This window comes from Podarcis raffonei, chromosome 10 (assembly GCF_027172205.1).
Source record: "Podarcis raffonei isolate rPodRaf1 chromosome 10, rPodRaf1.pri, whole genome shotgun sequence".
In the NCBI taxonomy this organism is placed as follows: Eukaryota; Metazoa; Chordata; class Lepidosauria; order Squamata; family Lacertidae; genus Podarcis; species Podarcis raffonei.
The window spans coordinates 3634706-3658387 of record NC_070611.1 but is presented as its reverse complement, the minus strand read 5'-3'; the positions used below and the strand labels follow the sequence as shown (position 1 = coordinate 3658387).

General features: G+C 40.4%; 2 protein-coding genes across 7 annotated transcripts in view; one reads left to right on the top strand and one right to left on the bottom strand.

The window, feature by feature from the left end:
• FGFR1OP2 (FGFR1 oncogene partner 2) overlaps positions 1–2297 on the bottom strand; it is a 14202-nt gene extending 11905 nt beyond the window's left edge. For 2 of the 3 annotated variants that reach the window (XM_053404527.1, XM_053404529.1), the window contains exon 1: positions 2195–2297. The gene's annotated coding sequence lies outside the window, so the exon portion shown is untranslated. Of the gene's footprint in view, positions 1–1122; positions 1146–2194 lie in introns of those variants that run through there. The other variant, XM_053404528.1, reaches the window with a different exon arrangement.
• INTS13 (integrator complex subunit 13) overlaps positions 2222–23682 on the top strand; it is a 26899-nt gene continuing 5438 nt past the window's right edge. The window contains exons 1-15 of one of the 4 annotated variants that reach the window (XM_053404523.1): positions 2227–2379; positions 6528–6759; positions 9107–9181; positions 12249–12451; positions 13155–13235; positions 14294–14384; positions 15148–15276; positions 15417–15440; positions 17202–17286; positions 18146–18235; positions 18861–18950; positions 20763–20941; positions 21987–22161; positions 22946–23096; positions 23373–23603. In XM_053404523.1, coding sequence (XP_053260498.1) covers positions 2246–2379; positions 6528–6759; positions 9107–9181; positions 12249–12451; positions 13155–13235; positions 14294–14384; positions 15148–15276; positions 15417–15440; positions 17202–17286; positions 18146–18235; positions 18861–18950; positions 20763–20941; positions 21987–22161; positions 22946–23096; positions 23373–23603 — 1970 coding nt within the window. In that variant the 5' untranslated portion in view covers positions 2227–2245. Of the gene's footprint in view, positions 2380–3331; positions 3363–6527; positions 6760–9106; positions 9182–12248; positions 12452–13154; positions 13236–14293; positions 14385–15147; positions 15277–15416; positions 15441–17201; positions 17287–18145; positions 18236–18860; positions 18951–20762; positions 20942–21986; positions 22162–22941; positions 23097–23372; positions 23604–23682 lie in introns of those variants that run through there. The other 3 variants (XM_053404525.1, XM_053404526.1, XM_053404524.1) reach the window with 3 other exon arrangements.

Below are 23682 nucleotides of genomic sequence, written 5' to 3'. Positions count from 1 at the left end.
GTGTTAGCAACTGAGATAGAAAAGCTATTCGCCACATGGCTCCTGGAACCTGGGTTATGGGCGCAAAAACAGAATGACTAGTATATTTTTTCCAATGCAACAGCACTTTCTATTTATTTTTTCATAATTTAGTTGGTTCTTTTTGCAGTTTGTGGTATTTGGAAAGTTGTAACTAGCCATACCAAACAGGTCATACAGACAGCACAGTGGGACTTTAGGCACGTATAGGACAGAGTGGCTGGGGAAACCCAGCCAGTTGGGCGGCGTATAAATAGTAAATTTTTTATTAGTATTATTATAGTAACACCCAGTGAACTTCTTGGCTGAGTGGGGATTTGAATCTGGGTCTCCCAGGTCCTAGACCTACAAATACTCTAACCACTACACTACACTGACTCTCACAGGAGTAAACCCTTTTTCTTTCAGTTTGCAAAGTCACAGCTTCTGTGATAGGTGGAACTGCCACTGAGGGACTTTGTCCATTCATGCCCACATAACATGATTATTTTCAATGTTCTAATGTTTTTATTTCTATAAAGGAAAGCACTTCCCTGTAAATGGTACAGTAGCACTCATGCAATTCTTTTAAAAAGTAGGGGGATACTCCACCATTTAAAGATCACTGGTTTCTTTGAAGGTTTGCCCCCACCCCAGATTACCATTGTAGCTATGGTGTATCAACCACATGAATGTGCAGTGGCAGACTGGCCAGGGTGTCAGCTTGCCTGATGCCCTAAAGCATAAGACAATCTGTCAAAAATGTTAATGATGATGAAGGAAATTCCCCTTCAGCTCGGCGGCGCCTTGTGCTGGGAAACCACCTACATCACCCTAAATCTGGTGCTGTTTCACACATTTCTCAAAACTTATATCCTGCTCGTCTACTAACAGTACCCATAATGACACACAATATAATCATAAAATGATGCTGTATAATGAATAAAATATACAGATACAAATACCAACCAATTTCTAAAAGCATTAATATAAACGCTTAAAAACAAAAACTTTACAGTGTAAAAGAATTTGCACATTAGAATGGGCAGGATTAAAACTAGGTGTTACATTTTGAATTTAAGAACTTTGCCAATGTAAAGTGTCCTGTTATGTAAATCACATTACCAAAAGATGTGTCAGAGGAAGTGTACAATCAAAGACAGGATAATCATGTTGACTTCTTATTTCTACGGTGGCTTGAAATACTACCTAGGCAGGCATGGATTGTGACTGTCAGTGAATTTCTAAAGTGTTTTTCCAGTGTTAGCATTTATGATATGGGGGTGGGGGTGGTTTACAAGTGAAACCTTAGAGCAGAGATGGGGAAAGCAATTTAAATCGGCTATTAAATGTTTTGATTTGTTGTTTTTTAATTTGCTGTGCTAGTTTATACTTTTTGTTATTATAATAGTATTTATTTTAAATGGTACTTTGTGTTTCTTTCTACTTTATTAGGTGCCCTGGAAACCTTAAACTGTGTCAAAGTTGTGGGATATAAATCATGTGAAGTAAGTAAGTACATTACAGTCAGCCCTGCAGCTATCAGTGCTAGGACTGTGATGGGTAAAAAACCGAAGTTCCTTATCTTTTAATGCATGTTTTGTTGTGTGTGTGTGTGGTTTTTTTTACATTTAAGCACACACTCAACAACAACAAAAACACACATGCCAATAATCCACATCCTCCAACAGCAGGAGCAGATGCAAGCAGGCACCTGCCCCACCAGGACCTGAACCAATGGCTTCAAGTTACTGTCCCAAAGTTCATCTCCTTCCTTGGAAGAGCTGTATGACAGCAGAAAGGACTCCCAGCGGAGGGGTGGACTCTCCTTCCCTGGAGGCTTTTAAGCAGAGCCACCTGTCATGGCTGCTTTAGACGAGTTTCCCGCATGGCTGGGGGTTGGACTAGATGACCCTCGGGGGTCCCTTCCAACTCTGTGATGCTATCCTGTGGCGACAGCTGTCTGCCTCGTCAGGCCCACACAGGGGAGCTCCTCCTGCTGCCCTATTTCGCACTGTTCTGCGGTCCCGGCTTCTCCCCCTCAGAGCCTTCTGCCCTTCCCCCCCCCGCGCCCGCCGCAAAAGAGCCGTTGAAGTTCGAGGCTCCGCCACGACGGCCTCAAAGGGGCGAGGGAAGCGCGGAACCTGCGCGCCCGCCTGCGCGCCTCCCCTCTCCCCCACCCCGGAACCCCCCTCACCGATGGTTCCACCTCATTCCTCGCGGGCGGCGCCCGGAGCTGGGGCGGGGGATGTGGCGAGGCCCCCGCAGCCCGCCCTGGCCTCTCGTCTGCCGCGGCGCTTCCTCAGACGGCGACGGCTGGAGGGAGCGGAGGACGCGGAGGCGGCGCAGACCCCCCGACAGGCCCCATGAGGGGGCCGTGAGGTAGGTGGGGAAGAGCGAGCCCGTCGCCGGCGGAAGGATGGACCCGAGTGTCACTCAAAAGCGGCTCTCGCGGGACTTCGCGGCTCTTTGGGCGAGAAGAGCGGCGAGCTCACCCAGCATCCCCTCCGCTCTCCCGGGGGCGGGGCGCCAATGCAGTATCGCGGGACTTCCCTGAAGGGGAGAGGAGGAAATGCCTCTCAATTTCTCCAGCCAATAGAAGTCTCCGCCGAGATATCGCGAGAATCTCCATCAAGGGAGAGGCAGACATAGATGTGCGCAAGTAGACGTGTACTGAGGAGCTCGCTTCTGGGTTGACTACTTTTTGTCAGAAGTGACAGGCAGGGGCGCCAACTGGAACGGAATATTGTGGGAGCCCAGTGATCACATGACACAATGCATGCTCTCTATTTGAATGGCGGCAATTCCCATTCACTTTGCGGGGACCAAAGCCCCTGTGGCTCCTATGGCCACAGGTGTCCGTTAGCATCCAGAACTTTAGCATTTCCCCCGGGATCACGGAGGGTGGCGCGCGCGAGAGTCCCAAAGTCGCCCCGAAATTCATGCTATTTCGAATCCAGGCCTCGCTGACTTCGACATTGCGGCCTTAGGGACGCAGTTTAAACCGCAATACGCACCGCATTTCCGATTGCTTTCCTACCGGCTGGGAGGAAGCAGCGAGCGGGGTCTGCCGCGCTCACCTTCCTTGCGTTTCCCCGCATTGTTTATCGAAAGGAACCAGGGAATTGGCGTTTCGCCAGCAGCAGCTGGAGCCCTACTCTTGCCTTTCTTGCCTCTATGAAACCGGAGGCTCTCGCGATGTTTTAAAGGAGCCGCCGCGGAAACGGCGAGGGCGGCTGGGCCGGCTTCGAGGAGGGGGAAGGCCCCGGCTGGCCCGTTTCCGTGAGGCGAGTCCCAGGGCGGCCGAAGCCTCGTCCGCTTTCGTAACCTAGACTTCGGGAGGACGGCCGATGTCAGGAGCCACAGTAAGAAACACCATTGAGGCCCGAAACTGCCCCCTCAGAGCCCCCGCCGCGCCCTCTCCTCAGCTGCTGCACGCAAACCCCGTGAGCCCCCGCGGGACTCGGGCACGACCCTCTGAATGCTGCTTTTCGATAAAACCCGCGCGAATTAAACACCTTTTATTTTTATTTAATATCGCCCTTTAGTAGATCTCAGCGCGCTTCACAGCATAGAAATACAATATATGAACACAAGATACGTAATAAAAGCAAGAACAAAAACAAAACAACCCCCCCCCCCAAAAAAAGCACATTTAAAAAGGCTGTGGGATATTCGTCAGCCAAAAGGCCTGATACCTAAAGGTAAAGGTGTCTAATGAAGGCCTCAGGTGAGCCTCGTTGCAAAGAGCATTCCACAGATGGGGAGCCACTGCAGAAAAAGGCTGATTTTCGTGTTGCTGCCCTCTGGACCTCTCGTGGAGGAGGCGTTAGGTTAGGTTGGAGGATCTGGATAGGTGTTACTCGGTTGCCTGGCGCCCAGGGTCAGCTCAGGGCATTTTGGCATCTGAGGCAAACCCCCAACTTGTGCTGCACTTGCCCCCCCGGGGGGGGAGGGAAGGGAAGGGGTCAGGGAAGATCTGCATAAGCAACAATTGCCCCCGTGGACCCTGCCGCCTGAGGCACTCTCCTTGGCCCTGATTGAGCCAAAGATTAAATACGCACTGTGATTCCTTTCCCCCTAGCTCAATGGAGCAGCCTTTTGTAATTCTGCAGGCTGGAGAATTCTACCATCACTACCAGCCCTAGAGACAACTGCTTGCAAGAGCCACAAAAGAACGCATTCATGCTTTTCCTACCTACATTTAAAACAGCAACAACAACTTGCTAATTAACTCAATAAAGTGTTCCCACTGAAGGGAGAGGGGCTTCTATCCTAGAAATCCTCATGCAGAAGCAAATTGTGTGGAAGTTCAAGATTTTTTTAAAATCCCAATTCTTAACTTTTTTTCTCTTCAGCTGATGACTTTTCGGAGTTTTAGGTGAATGGGCATGTGAACTATAAACAGAAGCATATATCTACAAACAGTTTTTTATTGTCTTTTTGGGGGGGCTGAGAAAGAATGACAATTAGAATCATAGAATTGTAGAGTTGGTAGGGATCCTGAGGGTCATCTAGTCCAATCCCTTGCAATGCAGGAATCTCAACCAGATCACTATCAGCATGGCTTGGGTTTGGACATCTTCAAAATCTGTTGAAAGGGGATTGTGGTTCTTGGTTTCACACAGATTGTTTTCGTAAGTTTGAAATCTTCTTTAGAAGAATAATTATGTATTATTATTAGTTGAGTAAGGGATGCAGGTGGCGCTGTGGGTTAAACCACAGAGCCTAGGGCTTGCTGATCAGAAGGTCGGCGGTTTGAATCCCTGCCACGGGGTGAGCTCCCATTGCTCGGTCCCTGCTCCTGCCAACCTAGCAGTTCGAAAGCACGTCAAAGTGCAAGTAGATAAATAGGTACCGCTCCGATGGGAAGGTAAACGGTGTTTCCATGCACTGCTCTGGTTTGCCAGAAGCGGCTTAGTCATGCCGGCCACATGACCCGGAAGCTGTACACTGGCTCCCTCGGCCAGTAAAGTGAGATGAGCGCCGCAACCCCAGAGTCGGTCATGACTGGACCTAATGGTCAGGGGTCCCTTTACCCTTTACCTATTAGTTGAGTACTGCTTACCCCTCATAAATTGAAGAAATGTTTAAGATGAGATGGAAAAGATGAGATGGTTGTCTTTAGCACTGAGTAAAAGTGTCACATTTTACATTTTACATAATCTTGTGAGAGATGTGACACATCGAAAAGCAATATTATGCAGTGTTAATTGAGACAAGAATAAAAGTGCAACAGTACTGAACAAAGTTTCTTAATTTAAATATTATGAGCTAACTATTTGAGAAGCAAACTAATACACTAAAATGATTAATCTAAAACAGGCACCCCCAAACTCAGCCCTCCAGATCTTTTGGGACTACAGTTCTCATCATCCCTGACTACTGGTCCTGTTAGCTAGGGATGATGGGAGTTGTAGTCCAAAAACATCTGGAGGGCAAGTTTGGGGATGCCTGATCTATAATATCTGAAGGTTCATAGTAAGATGGAAACTTTCATAAATATCTTTTAGTCCTAATAAATGTGGATAGTGGTATTTGTGTCTTTAAAAGCATTACTGACTTGGAAACCTACATTGGATCCCATTTGAAGGAAATGCCCTTCTTGACATACCAATCATGATTTTTTGGAATGAAGCAAATCACAATGTAAAACTGTGCCCAGGGGTAGTGGTTTGTTTCTCCCCAGCACAAGCAGGAAGGAGCAAATCAGCCCATCCCAGCAGATCATTACTGTTTACTGTATTGTGCAAACTGGGCCACTGTACGTATCTGCTTTTTTCAAAGTAATTACTGAACCACACATCAAAGGAAGCAGGAAAGGATTGCCAATAGGTACACCGCAAAAGTGCATCAAAATAAGTACAGTCATACCTCGGGTTACAGACGCTTCAGGTTGCGGACTGCCGAAACCCGGAAGTACCGGAACAGGTACAGAAGTGCTGAATCGCAACCCCCGCGTGCGTAGACGTGCCGCTGCGGGTTGCGGATGTGCATCCTCCAAGGATTATGTTCGCAATCCGAGCGTCCACTGTATTTTCACAACTACACTATTTTTAATATATAAAACTTTTATTAGCCTTTTTGCATACGATTCAGAAAAGACAAAAAAAGAAAAAGGGGGGAAAACCCCACAAAAATAAGAACAAAGAACAAAACTCATAAGGACTCCCCTTCTTCTCCTTCGCTGGTTTCTTTTGTTTTCCACCCCTTCTGCATATTCTAAATTACCTAATTCTACTCTTCTTACACTTTATCCCCTGCTTTCTCTTACACTGCTGAATTTATTCAAGTCCTGCTAATCTGTTCATCTGTTTATACTGATTTTTAAAATACCTTACAAACATTTTCCAATCCTTTTTGTATTTTTTATTCACATCTTCACTTTTAGGCTTGCTTATGAGGCTACAATCCTTTAGTCACTTGCTGGAAGTAAGCTCCAAACTCTAGGAATTATGTCTGAATAGATATGTATGATTGTTCTGAAATTTGCATAGTGTTTTACTAATTCTGTTATTCATTTCTTGTAGGAAGAAAATGAAACTTTTTTCAGAATCACACAAAACCGTTTTTGTGGTGGATCACTGCCCTTATATGGCAGAATCTTGCAGACAACATGTTGACTTTGATATGTTAATGAAGAATCGGACCCAAGGAATCATACCTCTTGCACCTATATCACGATCGCTATGGACCTGTTCAGTGGAATCATCCATGGAATATTGTAGAATAATGTTTGATATATTCCCCTTTAAAAAACTAGTAAGTGACAGGTAAAATTATATTTTGTATTTAGGGGAGTCTACACTAATAGTGCATCATAACTATGTTTACTCTTGAGTTCTGTAGGATTTGTACTTTAGTGGTCATGATTGCAGTTTAGTGCTTCTTGGAATTTGCAATATTGATCTTTGGCCACCTTATGCAGTCGCACAATTTGTTTTTGGTCTTTTGATTTTAGTATTGTGTAAAGTACAATTGTGCCTGCATTTACATTGGTGCCTAAGACAAAATTGCTGAAGATAGTGAGAGATACAAAAGAGATGATGAATAAGTTTGCAGAGGTATGGAAGTAACCATATTTTGTAAAGAATTGGTGGCCATGGTAAGCTCAACCCATTCCATAGCCATGGGGACATTGTGTTAGTAGAAACCAGCAACGCTTTCATTTTATTTTCTAAAAATCACTGAATAGAAATCTGTATTTTGGTACCACATTTTTCTTCACACTTAAGAAATACAATTAGTTACAGCTTTCAGTAATGATTGACATGCAATTCACTGCACATCCTGTGCGTACCTTGGAGATATTGCAGGTTTGGTTCCAGACACTGTGATAAAGTGAATATTGCAATAAAGTGTGTCATACATTTTTTATTTGTTTCCCATTGCAATTGAAGTTATGTTTACACTATACTGCAGTCTCTTAAGCCCAGCCACCCTGGCTGCAGGGGTGGGCAGGGAAAAACCAGCCACTTTCACTCCCATGGCCAGAAGTGGGGTGGCTTCCCTCCCCTGGAAGCAGCCAGGGTGCCTGTGGCTGCACCCACATCCTTGTGAGGAGCAGTATCTGTGAAGCACAATAAAGCAATGCATGATAAAATGAGGTATGCCTGTACTCAGAATTATTCCACTATGTTCAGTGTGGCATCCTCCCCTGTTTGTCTCTTTCATATTTTTTTTAATGTTCATATTGTGCTTGGATTTTAATAAAATGATATGGTAAGGTGATTTACCAAAATTATATAAAATATAATAAAAACAGATGAAATTACTAAAATTAATTTCATACACTAACATAAATAAAAATAAAATGAAATAAGAATAAGAATAAAAGAATTCAGAATGAAAACATTAGCATTGCTGTACTAAAGTTCCAGACCACCCCCCTCACTGTAGTTGTTTAGATGAAGGGTTTGGCATATTAAAAGTGGCAATACCTTTCTCATTTTAGATTCTCTGCAGTAATTTATCTTTGTCAGCTGAATATTCTAAAGTAGAATAATTAGGCCTTTACTACCTAGAGTCATACAGCTGTTGGTAGAGGCAAATTCAAATTATCCATTGTGATTAATGGGACTTCTTACTATTAGATTTTACAGTGTGTATACGCTTTCAGAGCTTCAACTTCTCTTGCTGATAGGAGTTACAGTCATTTAACTAGTTATTATTGACACATCACTTGAAGGAATAACAGAGGTTATTTCAAAAAAATTCAACTCAATTTTTTATGAAACATAGGTGACACAATGACTTTTTTAGCTTTTAACATAGTGGCCTGGTTTGTATGACATGCTCAGTGAGACCTTGGCTTATTGAGATCTCATATGCTGCTGGAGAGGAGCTCACAAAAGCTTTGCTGCTCCCTGGTCCTTTTTAAAATAAATAAATAAATTATTAACTATTTTCTTGGTCTACAACAGTACGTGCGTTGTCTTTTTTCATGTTGTGTTTTCTACAGATCAATTACATTTGTTGGGAGACATTAGTATTGTATACAGTATAAGGTTGGAGAAGAAAAAAGAGGGGTACTGGGATGGCAAAACATATTCTTTTACTTAATATATGTGTGGGGGTTTTGTCCCCCCCCCCATTCGCTTATTATTTCTTGGTAGTGAGAGAGGTGGGGGTGGGAACAGGGCGTGATTGATTGTCTTTAGTTGGCTGCAGTGAGATTTGTTTGCTTGTCGGGGGGGGGATTGTTGGGTCAAGTTAGCCAGGGCTTGACTTAGTGTGCCACCCACACTGGGATTTGTGGTTAGGTTTTCTCCTCGTCAGACTTTGTGGTTACAGGTTGTTATTAATGAGAGTTAAACCAAGAGTTAAACATGGATGCAGTGCAGCAGCAAAGGGACCTGGGAGGAGCAAAGCAGGTCCAAGATTCTCTGTGCACATTTATGCTAAGCCAGGCTTTGGCTTAGTGTGTCATGTGAACCAGCTAGATGTGATGTTCTATGCATCTTCAGCTCATCTTCTTGTAATACCATTGTAATTTGTTGGGAGGAGCTTGAAGATTCAGCACGTGTTCCCTGACCCTATGGATAGTGTTAATTGTTACAGTATCAAGATTTAAAAATGCTTTCTTAAGCTGTGTTTTGTAAATTTTCAGGTGAACTTCATTGTAAGTGACTCTGGAGCAAATGTCTTAAACTCTTGGAACCAAGAAGATCAAAGTTTGCAAGAGGTATGATTATTGTTAGGGTTAAGGGCAGATAATAAATTATAATAACTAAGATCCCAGGGTAGGTTACAACATTAAACCACAATATTATAAACAGTTTAAAACAACTTACAATCACAAAAATAAGGTGGGTCCTAAAAATGATTTATAAAGCTACCCTTAACTATTTGCTGGAGAGCCAAAATGTGGGAAGGGCCTACACAGATGCAAGATATTTCTTCACCCTATCCTGTATTCATCTTTTGGGGATATTGAGGCACCATGAAGTCTTATTCCTTTCCTCTTTCAATTGATTTGTTTAGTCCAATACTGAAATAGAATCAGCCTGGACTATTTGAGTTTTTTCAAAGGTCTGACAGGCTACTGCAGATAGTGGAGTTGAATTTGAATTAAACTGTAGATAGCTTGCAGTACAGTATAATAATTGGTATCCAGTGCAGATGCCAGCCATTTTTTTGTGCTTATGTGGTTCATGGTGAAAAGGGGGACATACAGACATATGTGGTGGGAGTGTTCAAAAATAGAAAAATTCTGGGGAAATATCTTTGCAGACATATATTTGATTTCAAGGCAGACAGTTCCTATGTCCCCAGGACTGGCATTGCTTAATTTGTATAGTCAGGGCTCACCAAGAATTAGAAATAAAGATCTTATAACCCGTTTATTGACCATGGCAAGAACAACCATAGCCGGAACATGGAAAACATTGCAACTGTGACTAGGTGGTATGAAGTGGTCTGGCAGATAGCTTTGTTGGAAAAGCTAACATGGAAACTGCAGGTAGCAAGAGGTCAAAAGAAAAACGATTTTATTGAATGCATAGGTAGTGAGGAACATGCAGGAGTAGTGTTTGGAGGAGTAACATAGTTTGGAACACCTGAAATATACATTTTAACCTTTCAAATTGTTGCAGATAATGTACTCCTTTTTAATGAGATTGGCACACATGGCGTGTTATTTTATGGTTTTTAAGATTATGAGAATGAATGGAATATATACTGTGGCAAATAAACTACCGTATTTTTCCCTCTATAACACGCAGATTTTTTCTCCTAAAAAGTAAGGGGAAATGTCTGTGCGTGTTACTGAACGAATGTGTGGTCCCTGGAGCCGACTGGTGCGAGTGAAGGCAAAAATCAGGCAAATATCAAATCGTCCGGAGAAGGGAAGCCTTGAAAAGAGGAAGCTGCTGCTTTCCTGCATTCTGCCTCAGGGTCTTACTGCCCACCCTTTTCTGTTTCCTTACTGTGTTTGCTCAAACGGAACAAAGAGCAGAGAAAACCCCTCCCCTCCAGGCAAGCAGAGGGGAAAGCAGAGCGTCCGTCCTTCTAATTCCTAGGGACTTGCAGGCAACATGCAGGTGGGAGAGAGAGAGAGAGAGAGCGCGTTGGCTGGCTTGGGTGGGTGGGTGGGTGGGTGGGAACTTTTGCCTTCCTTTCCTCCCTCCGGTAAAACCCCTCTCCTGCATTCTTAGCCAGCTGCTTCTCCGCACACCCCTCTCGTGCTCCTTGTCCCTTCTATGTTTTTCCTTCCCTCCCCACTTAAAACGTGGTTACAAAGCACGGATCCACATGGATCCTCAGGATATTTGCATTGGGTCACCCCAAATTCACCATCAGATCACATAGCAATGATCTGATGCAAAAACAGGGCTGCAATGGTGCAAAAACGTGATTACAAAGCACGGATCCACATGGATCCTCAGGATCTTTGCATTGGGTAACCCCAAATTCACCATCAGATCACATAGCATATCCATGGCTACAGCCTGCACCAAAAAAATCACGCACCCACTGTTGCCTGGGGCTGCAATGGTGCAAAAACGTGGTTACAAAGCATGGATCCACATGGATCCTCAGGATCTTTGCATAGGGTCACCCCAAATTCAACATCAGATCACATAGCATATCCATGGCTACAGCCTGCACCAAAAAAATCATGCACCCACTGTTGCCTGGGGCTGCAATGGTGCAAAAACGCGGTTACAAAGCACAGATCCACATGGATTCTCAGGATTTTTGCATTGGGCTACCCCAAACTCACCGTCAAATCACATGTCTGTGGCCACAGCATGAAGCACAAAAATGATACATCCACTGTTTCATTCAGATTTTTTTTTCTTGTTTTCCTCTAAAAACTATGTGCATGTTATGGTCAGGTGTGTGTTATCGAGCGAAAAATACGGTATTTTTAAATGAAAATAGTAATAACAAGCAGCCAATTGAGTTCTTACTTGATCATATTTGACCAGTGAACATCCCAACCCTGTTCAGTGTCGTGTATATGAAATATTTAAAATATTTTTAAAAATAACAAAGGCTTAAATCAAAAAGTTCTCTTCCTCCAATGAAAGGAGTCCTTTTCCAATGGAGGAGGAGAATCTTTGGCTCCAGCCCATATATATTATCTATGGGACTGAGAAATAGTCTCTAGCACATCCCTACATATTATTATACTATGCTTCAAAAGAAAGTTTCATCAGCAAAGTCTAGGAATAATTCATCATTAATGGGAAAATCAAATTTGCTTCTAATTTCATGACAGGTAAAGAGAGAGATTCCAAATATAAAAGTGATGGAAAGCAAATACGATCTGGGTTAATGGTTAAAATGTTATTTATAGAGCACAAATTTTAAATGGGAAGTAGTTTTTTGTATTAAAGATTGTCAGGGTTTCATTGTGTTTGTTCTAATAATTTTTCATTGTTATTGGCTATGGCTGCAATCTTAACCCCACTTCTCCGAGAGTAAGCTCCATTAACATTCACTAGGAGTTACTTTTGAGTAGCCATGGTTAGGCACTTTATGGAAAAAGAATTTGTTTGGGGTCATAGCAGTTTATATCCCTAGAGATTAATGATCTAGCTGTTTGTAGACATATGCAGACAAAATGTGCATTATTATTTTAAGAGGATAATAGACCTAGACGCTTTATAGCAATATAGTATAGTGGAAAACCTCTGGAACTTTTCTTGTCAATGTACTTTTGTGTATGGAATAACTTGTTTTTGTGACATGATCTCTTCAATAATAAGAACTAGGATTGCAACAAAACTTTTTTTTTTAATCAGTTAATGGCCGCTTTAGCAGCTGTTGGACCTCCCAATCCTCGTGCAGACCCTGAATGCTGCAGTATACTTCATGGCTTAGTTGCAGCAGTAGAGGCACTCTGCAAAATTACTGAATACCAACATGAGGCCCGAACCTTATTAATGGAGAATGCTGACCGTGTTGGAAACAGAGGACGAATAATCTGTATTACTAACGCAAAGAGGTTTGTAGCACCTCCTGTATTAATGTGACAATTTTATAACTTAGCACAGCTTTTTAGATTCTGTTTTACCTGTAAGACTTCTTGTATATTAATATATTGGTGGAACATTGCTGAAAAATTAACCCATGTTCAGAGTCTGACAGTGACGATCTGTGTTGCTACAGAGGTGAGTAGAGGGGAAGTAGAAAGTATGGTGAGCATCATGTGTCTATTGCAAAATTAGAGTAAATTGTCCAATGCCTGTTTCTCTTAGCTGTCCTCATAAGGAGGGAAATGCACTTCTATTCTGCAAACTGTGGAATAGAGAAATAAATAAATAAATAAATAAATAAATAAATAGTCCAGTAGCATCTTAGAGACCAACTAAGTTTGTTCTGGTCTCTAAGGTGCTACTGGACAATTTATTTATTTATTTATTTGTTATGAATATAAGCTTTCATGTGCATGCACATAAAGACCGGAATTCGGTCTTTATGAATTCCTATATGAACTATGGCCCTCAAGTTCTTAAAAATGTTTTTATCCAAAATTATAGAATGTAGCACATAGAGGTACACAGTGTATAATTTTAGTTGTTAGAATAACAGTACTACAGTATCATCATTGTAAATACCAGTTGTAATAATAAATGAATTATCATATTTTCTCATGATAGTTGATTTTCAATAATTTTTTCTAAGATGAATGTGTTCCTCCATTCCAGTGACAGCCATGTACGAATGCTTGAGGAGTTTGTCCAGGAAACGATACATGAACATAACAAACTAGCAGCTAATTCAGATCAGTAAGTATGCAGACTAGTTATTCCATTTGAACCCATAATTTTACTGAATTCTGTATTTGTGGTGCTAAAAATGGAATTTGTGAGACCTTTTGGAGCTGTTGCTCAGTGTAAAGCACATGCTTTTCATGCAAAAGCTTCCTGGTTTAATCCCTTGCATCTGTAGAAAGGGATAAGAGAGGTTTCTGTCTGAAACTCTAAGAGAGTCATTGGCAGTCAATGTGGATATTACTGAATTAAATGGTTCAGTGGACTGAAGTTATAAGACAGCATTCGTATGCTCCTAGGTGAGAGAAGGATGAGAGTGTCTTGCATGGAGATTGTTTTTACTAAAACCTTATTTTCACCTTTCATTAGCATATTTTACAAGCATTGTGAGAAGCATCTTCTACTCTACGCCCAATCTATTCCCCATGTATTGTGAGATATGGTAGTCAAGTATTCCCTAGTGAGAAAAAGTGGGGCAGAATGTGTGTAAAGCATCTGGAATATTCCTTGCAGAATGAAATTCTTAGGTATACTACATGTAGTCCATTTGTTTGTTCATGAGAGTATAATATAAGATACCTTATATTTGGGAATGACTCTTCTCTATTAAAAGACTGCACTAAAGCTTCCTTAAGCACATAAAACCACACACTCCTGACTCAATGGAAACAACAAGAATATATTGCATGAAATCATGTTGCTGTCTTATTTGGGAGAATTTGAACAACTTACGGGTTCAGACAAGAAAAATGGGCCATAATCATTTTTGTTAACATTTTTGGCTTACAATTGGCAAATACAAACAATATATCTGGCATCATCATGGCCCTCTATTACAAGTTACAAATCTTTAAAATTTAAATTGTGTGTTTTACTTACAGGAAATGGAAGCGTGATCCTGAAAGTATATCAAGAAATTGAAAATTGCAGTGTGTGCTAACTGTACTATACTACAATCAGTGCTTTTGTCTGGCTTCATATTCGTGAAATAAGTTAAAAGTTTCTGAATGCTAGGTATTGTGCAGTTGATGTGGCATTACTGCCTTGGTAACAGAATGTTTTGTGCTTTTTAGTCTTATGCAGATCCAGAGATGTGAGCTGGTCTTAATTCACACTTACCCTGTTGGTGAGGAAAGTCTTGTGTCGGATCATCTTAAAAAAGAGGTAAGGCTTTAAAATTACTGCATAACTTTATATAGCACTTTGTGTGTTTAGAATTTTATCTCTGTGTTTATGCTTCATACATGTAAAATTAAATATTTTTTGTTAGTAGGAAAATGTTGGTACTGTAGTGGAGTAAAAGAAATGACTTACCTCTAGCACAGAAAGCCCACAATTTACATGGGCATTGCGTTCTGGAGTGATAAAACCAAAATCACATATAGTCAAGACACATTGGGTTAAATGGCGGGTGGGATTGCAAGTCTTTTTTCCTGGATGCCTTCCCTTTTCCAGCCTCTTTAAAAAAATATTTTCATTTTTATTTGCCAAGCACATAAACTGAATGCACACAAGTTAAAAGTGCATAAATTGTGAGATTACTGTAATATGTAAAGATGGGTTTCACATAATCCAGGATTTAATTCCATGCTTTTATACTATCTGCCAGAAACTTCTTGGCCTAAGAAGTTGGCTATCCTTCACCAATCTGACAATGAGAACTTTGCGTGAATGGGATCTGTATGAATGAGTGAGTCCTGGAAGAGGGTATAGTTGCAGAGGGTATATTATATAAAAGACTAGGACCACATTTTCAGAGATTTATCTGTGAATATAAGATTATACATTTTAACAGACTGGCCATTCACTAGATAAAAATTTCCTGTTCTTATCTAGATGTTCTTACTGAAGTATATGCTGCCATACCATAATTGCTGCTACTGAGTATTCTGTGTGTGTATGTGTGTATTTGTCTTTTTTTAAAAAGCTCTCTCCTGTCTTAACCAGCGAAGTACATAGTGTTCGGGCTGGACGGCATCTGGCCACCAGACTGAATGTTTTAGTACAGCAGCATTTTGATCTGGCTTCAACCACTATAACTAACATCCCCATGAAGGTAAGGTTGTGTCAGCAGCTCTGTGCTGAAGTAGCTGCACCGTTTCTTTTAAATTTGTTTAATGGTTTTAATGTTTATTTAATGATATTTTTACATTTGTTTTTTTCTCTCCATATCATATTTTTTCTGTTTTTTATTAGCCCACATTCAATGTCTGTGACCAGGTTAGTAAATTTTATGAAGGAGAAAAAAAGGATCACAGAACAAAATGACTTTTCAGCAATTCATTCAATTATGAAAGTAGTATTTGTTTTCCTTTGTTTTACATAAATGTAGTCTAGTTAGCTTCAAATTACTTTGTCTGTGATTCTTTTGTTTTAATACATGTGTTAGAAATTTCTGCCCCTTGTGCATTTTAGTGGCATAGTGAGCCTTTCTTTCCTCTGTGTCATTTCCATGCATTCCTTCCAACATAAAGGTGTTTGTAACAAGTAGAAGAAACACACAGGAGTTAAAAAATAAATAAATCCCAAGCGATTTAGTGCTATATCAGCAAGAAAGGTAGAAACAGGAAAACAATTTTGATGAGATATTCCAAAAAATGTGGCCCTTTACCTGGCTTTTGACATTCTCCCTACTAATACTTAGTGTAATCCTATGCATGTTTACTCAGAAGTATATCTCACTGTGTTCATAGGGGCTTACTCCCTAGTAAGCATGTTTAGGATTGCAGCCGTAGTGGGGGGTTTCCTTTTATTATTGGCCTTACTTGGCCCTGCAGTGGCCATTGGAGAAACCTGTCCTCCTTATTAGCCTGAAATTCCAATTATATGTTGTATTTGAGCACTATTTGGAAAGAACATACCCAGTATTTGTATTGGTTAAAAGAATGCACAAAAGGAAAAGCATTGTAACACTAATAAACAGTGGGGTTTGTGTGTGGTTGTTGTTGTTTTTGCTGAACATTAATTGTACTGCCTGGATTGTGTAACCTAAGGCAGCAGTTACATTTTTTTGTGAATGATGCACCCTGGCCATTTGAATTAAACTTCAGTGAACCATCGCATACACTGTTTTATGTTTGCAAATACCTTGTTTGCAACTTACTGACCTGTGTGCTGCTGCTGCTATGCCTTCTCTTCTTGCCTTTCGTTGTTTCCAGTAATAGTATATATGTTGGGTTCCCTTTGTATTATTTATTCAAAAACAAGTCCTAGTGAATTTCTTTTGCTAATCTGCCATATGTGGTGTTTGCTAATCTGCCTCAACTATTTAAAAGTTGGTGTTTCCTTTTATCTTTTTACCCTTATGCATGCAGTTTGAACCATAGTAGCTGCTAATCCAGCTGTGGAAGCCGGATAAGACTATGTGTGGTTTCTCTTCTTAACCTGAAGTGAAAGAAATCCCCATAAAACGAGAAATGGCTACACTTGCTGATGGTGGTGTTATAATCATAATTACTGTTCATTGCTTATGAAATGAAAATGCTTCCCTGTTGGATAACCTATCTCTGAATGGAAGTGGGTGTTGGATCGGTTTTTATATTGCATTCCTACTTAATTTTATGTGTAGAAATCAACAAGGACAAGGCTATTGAATGAACTCACATCTTAATTTGGCATTGGATTCTGAACATTCATTGTAGTTATTTTTAAAAAGTAATATAAATAAAGTAATTGAAGGATACACGCATGTGTGCTTACTGGGAGTAAGCCTCATTAAACACAGTGGGATTTACTTTAGAGAAAACATGCATAAGATTGTTCTGTTTATGATTATAAGCTGCTAGATCGTTAAAGAAGTCAATAACTCAATAAATTTCCTCAGTTCCAACTCATTAATGCTTTCATGTCTAAGTGTTCTTTTTCCTTTTGCAGTCTTATATTGAAAGGCAAAACATAAAATTATCCTTGTATTCTTTTGTTTCTTTTTTTAAACTAATCTTCTTTCACACACACGTGTGTGTGTGTGTGTTTCTTTAAAAGGAAGAGCAGCATGCCAATACATCTGCCAATTATGATGTGGAACTACTTCATCACAAGGAAGCACACGTAGACTTTTTAAAAAGTGGTGAGTAGAAAAAATAATATAGATAATATATAATAATATAATCTCAGATATAGTTACAACTGTGGATATTAAGGCTGTTTTGTATTTTGGAACTGCTTTTAGAATTTATGATTTTTTGAACGCTTATTGGTTAACTTCTATGGAGCTTCTTGCACAAGCAAAAACCCTCCTCCAATTTCCCATCTTCAGCTCCATATCCCATATTGTTCCAAGGGTTCCCAACTGTTGAGTGTGGCTTCTTTGCTGGGATCTAAAAGGCTGATGTAGGAAGAATAGGTGGGAAAGCTCTATTTACTCAGCAGAACTCATTGTTCATTTGGATATTTTTTATTAAAGATTTTCTTGGGTTACAAAAGTATGTGCATTGTCTCTGTTTGCAGGTCATAGTCTTTTCTACAAATTTGTTACATTCAATGTGAGACATTAATGCTGTATGCAGTATAAGGTTAGGGGAGAAGACCCTCTCTCTGGTCCCAGCTGTATCAATTCAGGGTTGATACCCAACAATGGAAGGCACATAAGTTGCCTCAGTTATGTACATAATTACAGGTATAGAAGGTGTGAAAAGGAATTTTTAAAATAGGAAAGATGATGCAATTTAAATGTTGAGGAAAACTGAAAATTTTTGGAACTAAAAATAATACCAGGGATCTAGTACAGATATAGCAGTTATAGGGCAGGGTATTGCTTTGAAGATGTCAAGGTAGGATTTCAATGGATTTGAAAGAGTTAATCACCAGCAAGGCAGCAGGCAAATGAATTGGTTGTGACATTCATTTGCTATTGTATATTGACTTCTATTATTTTCTGTGTTTTATTAAATTCTGTACTTACATTTATCTCAAATGTTGTTTTGCAGGTGATAATCATATGGGTGGTAGTAGCAAAGAAGGTACATTAAAAGAAACTGTAACTTTAAAATGGTGTACACCAAGAACAAACAGTGTTGGTAGGTGCCCCTTTTCTCTCTCTCAGATATGTCCATGAACTGCATAATGCTAACAATATTGTTTCTTCTTTTCCTCCACCTTGCTGTTTTTCATTGATCATGCATTGCACATAGTCAGGAGACCTGTGCCACATTAATTTGTTTCAACTATGACAGTTTGATCTTTGTTTCATGACTGAACTCCTATAATTTTGCGAGCTTTAATTAAAAAGAGAGGGTCAAAATAACTTAAAATTATCAGATAAACACTGCAGTTAATGAGTGTTGAATGGAGCATATGTGAGCTTACATGAAAGCGTCATCTCAAAACGATGTTGAAGAATGTGCAAAATGAACCATATACACTTGGAAGCTATTATCGTGCTGGGGAGCATATGAAAGCCTCTGTTAGTGCACAACTGAATGACATATTCTTCATGTATGTGTGCACGGAGATCAGTGTTTGCTTTTGCTTCTATACCACTTACATTACCACCAATATAGGTTTTGCTTGTTTTGCAGTGTGATTAATGTTCATTACATTCTATGGTGTTTAATTTTTGTTTGTTTTATGAATTAGGTATTTTTTTCTGTATTGTAATCAAACTAAAGTTTCTCTTCCTCTCTCCGCCTTTCCCCCCTTTAGAACTTCATTATTGTACTGGAGCTTTCAGAATATCACCTGTAGATGTAAATAGTCGGCCTTCTTCTTGCCTTACCAACTTTCTCCTTAATGGTAAAATACTTTCTGGCTAAAAAATGAGAACAAATTTATTTTAATTGTTCAGGATTCAGGTTTGAACTCAGAGCTATACAATGTGAAATCTAAGCTAGTGAGTCTTCTGGAGTGCTGTACACTCAGGCCAAGGAACTTGCTTGAAGTGTAGGCAGTTTGAAGTCTCTGGACTGCCCAGGCCTGGTATGAATAATAGGAGCCTGACCTCTTGCATTTGACTGCTCAGCTGTGTAGTGCTTTCTGTTGGCTACACTTTGACTTCCATTTCAAGCCACTGTCCTTAATGATACTGAGCTGATCAAATATCAGTTTTGGTTGTGTGGACATGTGTGCACGTGCGCATGCACACACACACACCAGAGGTGCCAACTTAGGCCCCTGGTTATGGGTGCCCAGCATGTGTGACGTGATGATGTCATGTTGTAATGTGATGTCATTTCACTCGCGCCCCCTGGCCTGATGGTACCAGAAGTCAGGTTCTGAGACCTCACAAGAGCTCGGAAAGCACCTCTGAGGCAAGAGGCCTCGGAGATGGTGTCTGAGGCCTTCCAAGACGTCCGAATCTGACTTCCGGTGCCACCAGAAGTCTGATTTTCGCAAGGCCTCAGAAAGCATCTTTGAGGCCTTGGAGATGCTGGCCAAGGCCTTGCAAGACCTCAGGCACCCAGAGCCCCCCATACTTGGTGCCCCCCCCCGAGCATCCTGGCTGGGGCCTTACAAAATGGAAACTTTGTATTCAGTCATATTGTCTGAACATAATAATATACAAGTGCTTATACTCTTGATAGTTGCATAGATTCAGGAAGTGTAACTTCTGCTTGCAATATCTATGTTGCCTTGCCTAAAATTTGGGCTGCTTCCCACAAAAGATTTGCTTTTGTCTCTGGTAGGATTTCCTTGATTATTTGAATGTGGAAAATGTCTCATTGTGTTAAGAACTCTGGCCATGTTGCCATGAGCTGTACAATTAAGTCTGTTCACTTGTGATTCTTAGGATTGTATTCAACTAAATCACTGCATGCTTGAAGGAATTTTGTGAGCACAATGCAACTTCACCCCTCTTCCCAATCTGCTCCTGAAGTTTGGGGGGAATCCAGGGGAGATTGGGGAAGAGAGGGAGGGCAAGTTAAGTTGCACTCACAGAAGTTGTTCTGTCCATACAAGGGTTTAGTTCAATACAGCTCTTTTCTTGAAGCAGGTGTTTTTTTCTCCACACCTTCCAGACAAACCATAAGCTGCTTTTCAACACTGGCTTCTGCTAGTGTACCAAACAGTCACAAATAAAACATGATGCTCCTGGGTTAATCCCAAGCCTGATTTTAATACCAAGGACAGAGATAGGAACTGTTAGGGACAGAGGTTGGAATTTAAACTGCTTATGGTGTATGCCACATAACTGATGCCACTATTTAAATTTCAACACAATGTTTGCCACTCTTAAGACACAATTTCCAAAGCTTGTAAGTTTACTTTTCCAGCAAGTGATTGATATAAATATTTGTTTTAAAATGTAATTTGTGCTTGCATAATCTACTAGTTTAAGGATATTCTTGGTCAGCTTCTTCCAGTACCAAAAAACTTCACTTGGCTGCTAAGGGGTGGGGTGGGCGAGCAGGACGCAGGAGAAAGAGGGGGGTGGGGGTGGGATCGATTTCAGAAAGTAGGCAAAAAAAATCTTTTAATAATGGAAACAAACGAAAATGTCCTTTCCTACAAATATTTTATGTGCTTTTTAAAAATACAACTGGATAACCAGGTATCTTGTAGAATTTTTAAGCTAGGTAACTAATGAATCAATTTCTCTTTCAATAGGTCGTTCTGTGTTGTTGGAACAACCTCGGAAGTCTGGCTCTAAAGTAATTAGTCATATGCTTAGTAGCCACGGAGGAGAGATTTTTCTTCATGTTCTCAGCAGTTCTCGATCCATTTTGGAAGATCCTCCTTCAATTAGTGAAGGATGTGGCGGTAGAGTCACAGACTACAGGATTACAGTAAATGTCTTTATGTATTTTTTCTTTAAGCCATTATCCTCTCACAGCCACAAAGCTAGGCAGAACCCTTGTATTAATGTCACAGAGGGGAGCTTATAATCAAGGGACAGGGAAAAAGGAAGCTGGGCCTACCTTTCAAGCAATTTCAAGAAAAAGTGAAACTGATTAATTTCTCCTTTGAGGAATGACAGAATAACCTGGACTTTGAAGGCAACCTTAGTTTTCATTCCTCTGGACTGAAATTGGGGCCACCAACAGGTTTTTGTGGGATCTGGGCAAGGAATAAATGGTTGGTTTTAAAATTTATTTGGGTCTATTATAATCGGAGGTCTCAGTTGTCTTTGGCCCAAAATCCAGCTTTATCGTAGCATTGGTAGCATTAACTATACAGTGGTACCTTGGTTTAAGAACAGCTTAGTTTATGAACAACGTGGATTAAGAACATTGCAAACCCGACAGTAGGTGTTTTGGTTTGTGAACTTTGCCTTGGAATAAGAACATGTTTCACTTCCTGTTGAGTGTGTTCCATTTGTAAATTGAGTCCCCCGCTGCTATGGGAAAGCATGCCTTAGTTTAAGAATGCTTTGGTTTAAGAATGGACTTCCGGAATGGATTAAGTTCATAAACCAAGGTACCACTGTACAGTACTTCAAGAAATTCCAGTCAACGACATCCACTCTGAAGCTCACAAAACACAACTTTTCTTCTTCATTGTGCCATTTTGTGCTATGTGATCTCCGTTTTAAATAGGTGTTGCTTGAATCTTGAACAACGCTTACAGGATCTGAAATGGCTTCATTAAAAAAATTCTGGTCAATATTTTAGCAGCTTAATGTGTGAATGTTTCAAAACTTTTCAAAACTTTGTGCAGCTAAACTTTCCCTGTTGGTAACAACTGTAAGATTTGGCACTGATACTGAATACTAAGAAAGCCTATTTAAGCTAAGTTGCATGTAATATATGATGATCAGACGGGATATTATAATTGAGCAGTAATCATGAAATGTTAGGAAAAATTCTCCTTTTATCTTGTTTGTTTATTTAGGATTTTGGTGAATTTATGAGGGAAAACAGGCTTACTCCTTTTCTGGAACCCAGATACAAGAGTGATGAAAGTTTTGAGATTCCCTTGGAGCGAGCCAAAGATCAACTAGAGAAGCATACTCGCTACTGGCCCATGATCATCTCACAGACTACTATATTCAACATGCAAGCAGTAGGTGACTATGGATTGTTTTTAAATCCCAGGCCTAAGCCACATTTTACATGGTAATAGGCAATTAAATATGGTTGGGAATGCATTATGCATTTAATGTTGCTTAATATTAATCTATACACGTGGTACTTTCAAAATGTTACAATATCCCCTCAGCCCTTAACAAGAATACTCTTAAGCTTTTTTTGGGTTCAGGCAATCAAGTTCACTGTTCTTTCTACACCCCCCCAAGTTTTCAGGGATATTTCCCCCTTCTGGTATTGTGTGGTTTCTAGGGTTCACTGAACATATTCAGTGCTATTTGAGCTGTTTTGTTTGAGGGAGAGATTGCCCCCCTTAATGATTTTATAATCATTATTATTGATACTTCTTTAAAACTTGAGGTTCCTCCAAGCAAACTGACTCCTCCTTGAACCCATTTTGGCTCCATTTTTGTCAGGACAAGGGCACTGAGCTATTAGACGGAATGAATTTGGGTAAGTGTCTTCATAAAACCAATTTGTGGCTTCCTGCTGGTTACTTGCATTGCTAACTCTTCAGCCTATAAGGATTTCACTGCCATCAAGTTCATGGAGGATGAGGCTCTCGCTTATGGAGTTGCTCTGTCTTCACCGTCAGAGGCTTAAGAATACCAGTTGGTGGAAACCCCATTGGGTCCTGGTTGCGGGTTTCCCACAGGCGCCTGCTTCTTCACCGTGAGAACAGAATGCTGGACTAGATGGGCCCGATTCAGCAGGTTTTTCTTGTGTTCCTGGAGAACATCTGTTTTCTTTTTATCTCATAGGTAGTGCCATTGGCCAGTGTTATTGTGAAGGAAGCATTGACAGATGAAGATGTCCTCAATTGTCAGAAAACAATTTACAATTTAGTAGACATGGAAAGAAAAAATGACCCACTTCCAATATCAACAGTTGGAACAAGAGGAAAGGGCCCTAAAAGGTAAATATGACTTTTTGGTACATTTAACTCAAATTATATTTCGAAAGCAGAAGTTACCCGCTTGCCCCTCTCCTTTTTACTCATTTATTGTGCAATGCACCACATACATCAAAGGTATTGCATTAAAAATTATTTTTTACTCAGAAGTTTGTCCATTCCAGAATAAATTGTTGAAATGAATCTAGAAGTCTTAAAATAGAAGTCAGGATAAATTAGATACTTGAGATTGGAGAATTTGTGTAGATAAGAATCAAATCATGTTGTCTTTTTCAATAGAGATGAACAGTACAGGATCATGTGGAATGAACTGGAGACTCTTGTTAGAGCACACATAGCCAACTCAGATAAACATCAACGAGTTTTGGAGTGCCTTCTGGCTTGCAGAAGCAAACCACCTGAAGAAGAGGAGCGCAAGAAACGGGGGAGGAAAAGAGAAGAAAAAGAAGAAAAGTCAGAGAAAGCAGGAAAAGACTATGAACCAGAAAAATCCTGGCAGGAATCGGAAAGGTGCTTTATCAGTACCGATAGAATTTTATTTCAGGTTTTATATTTATATAAACGGCAGGAGTGACAGGCGAGTTTTCTT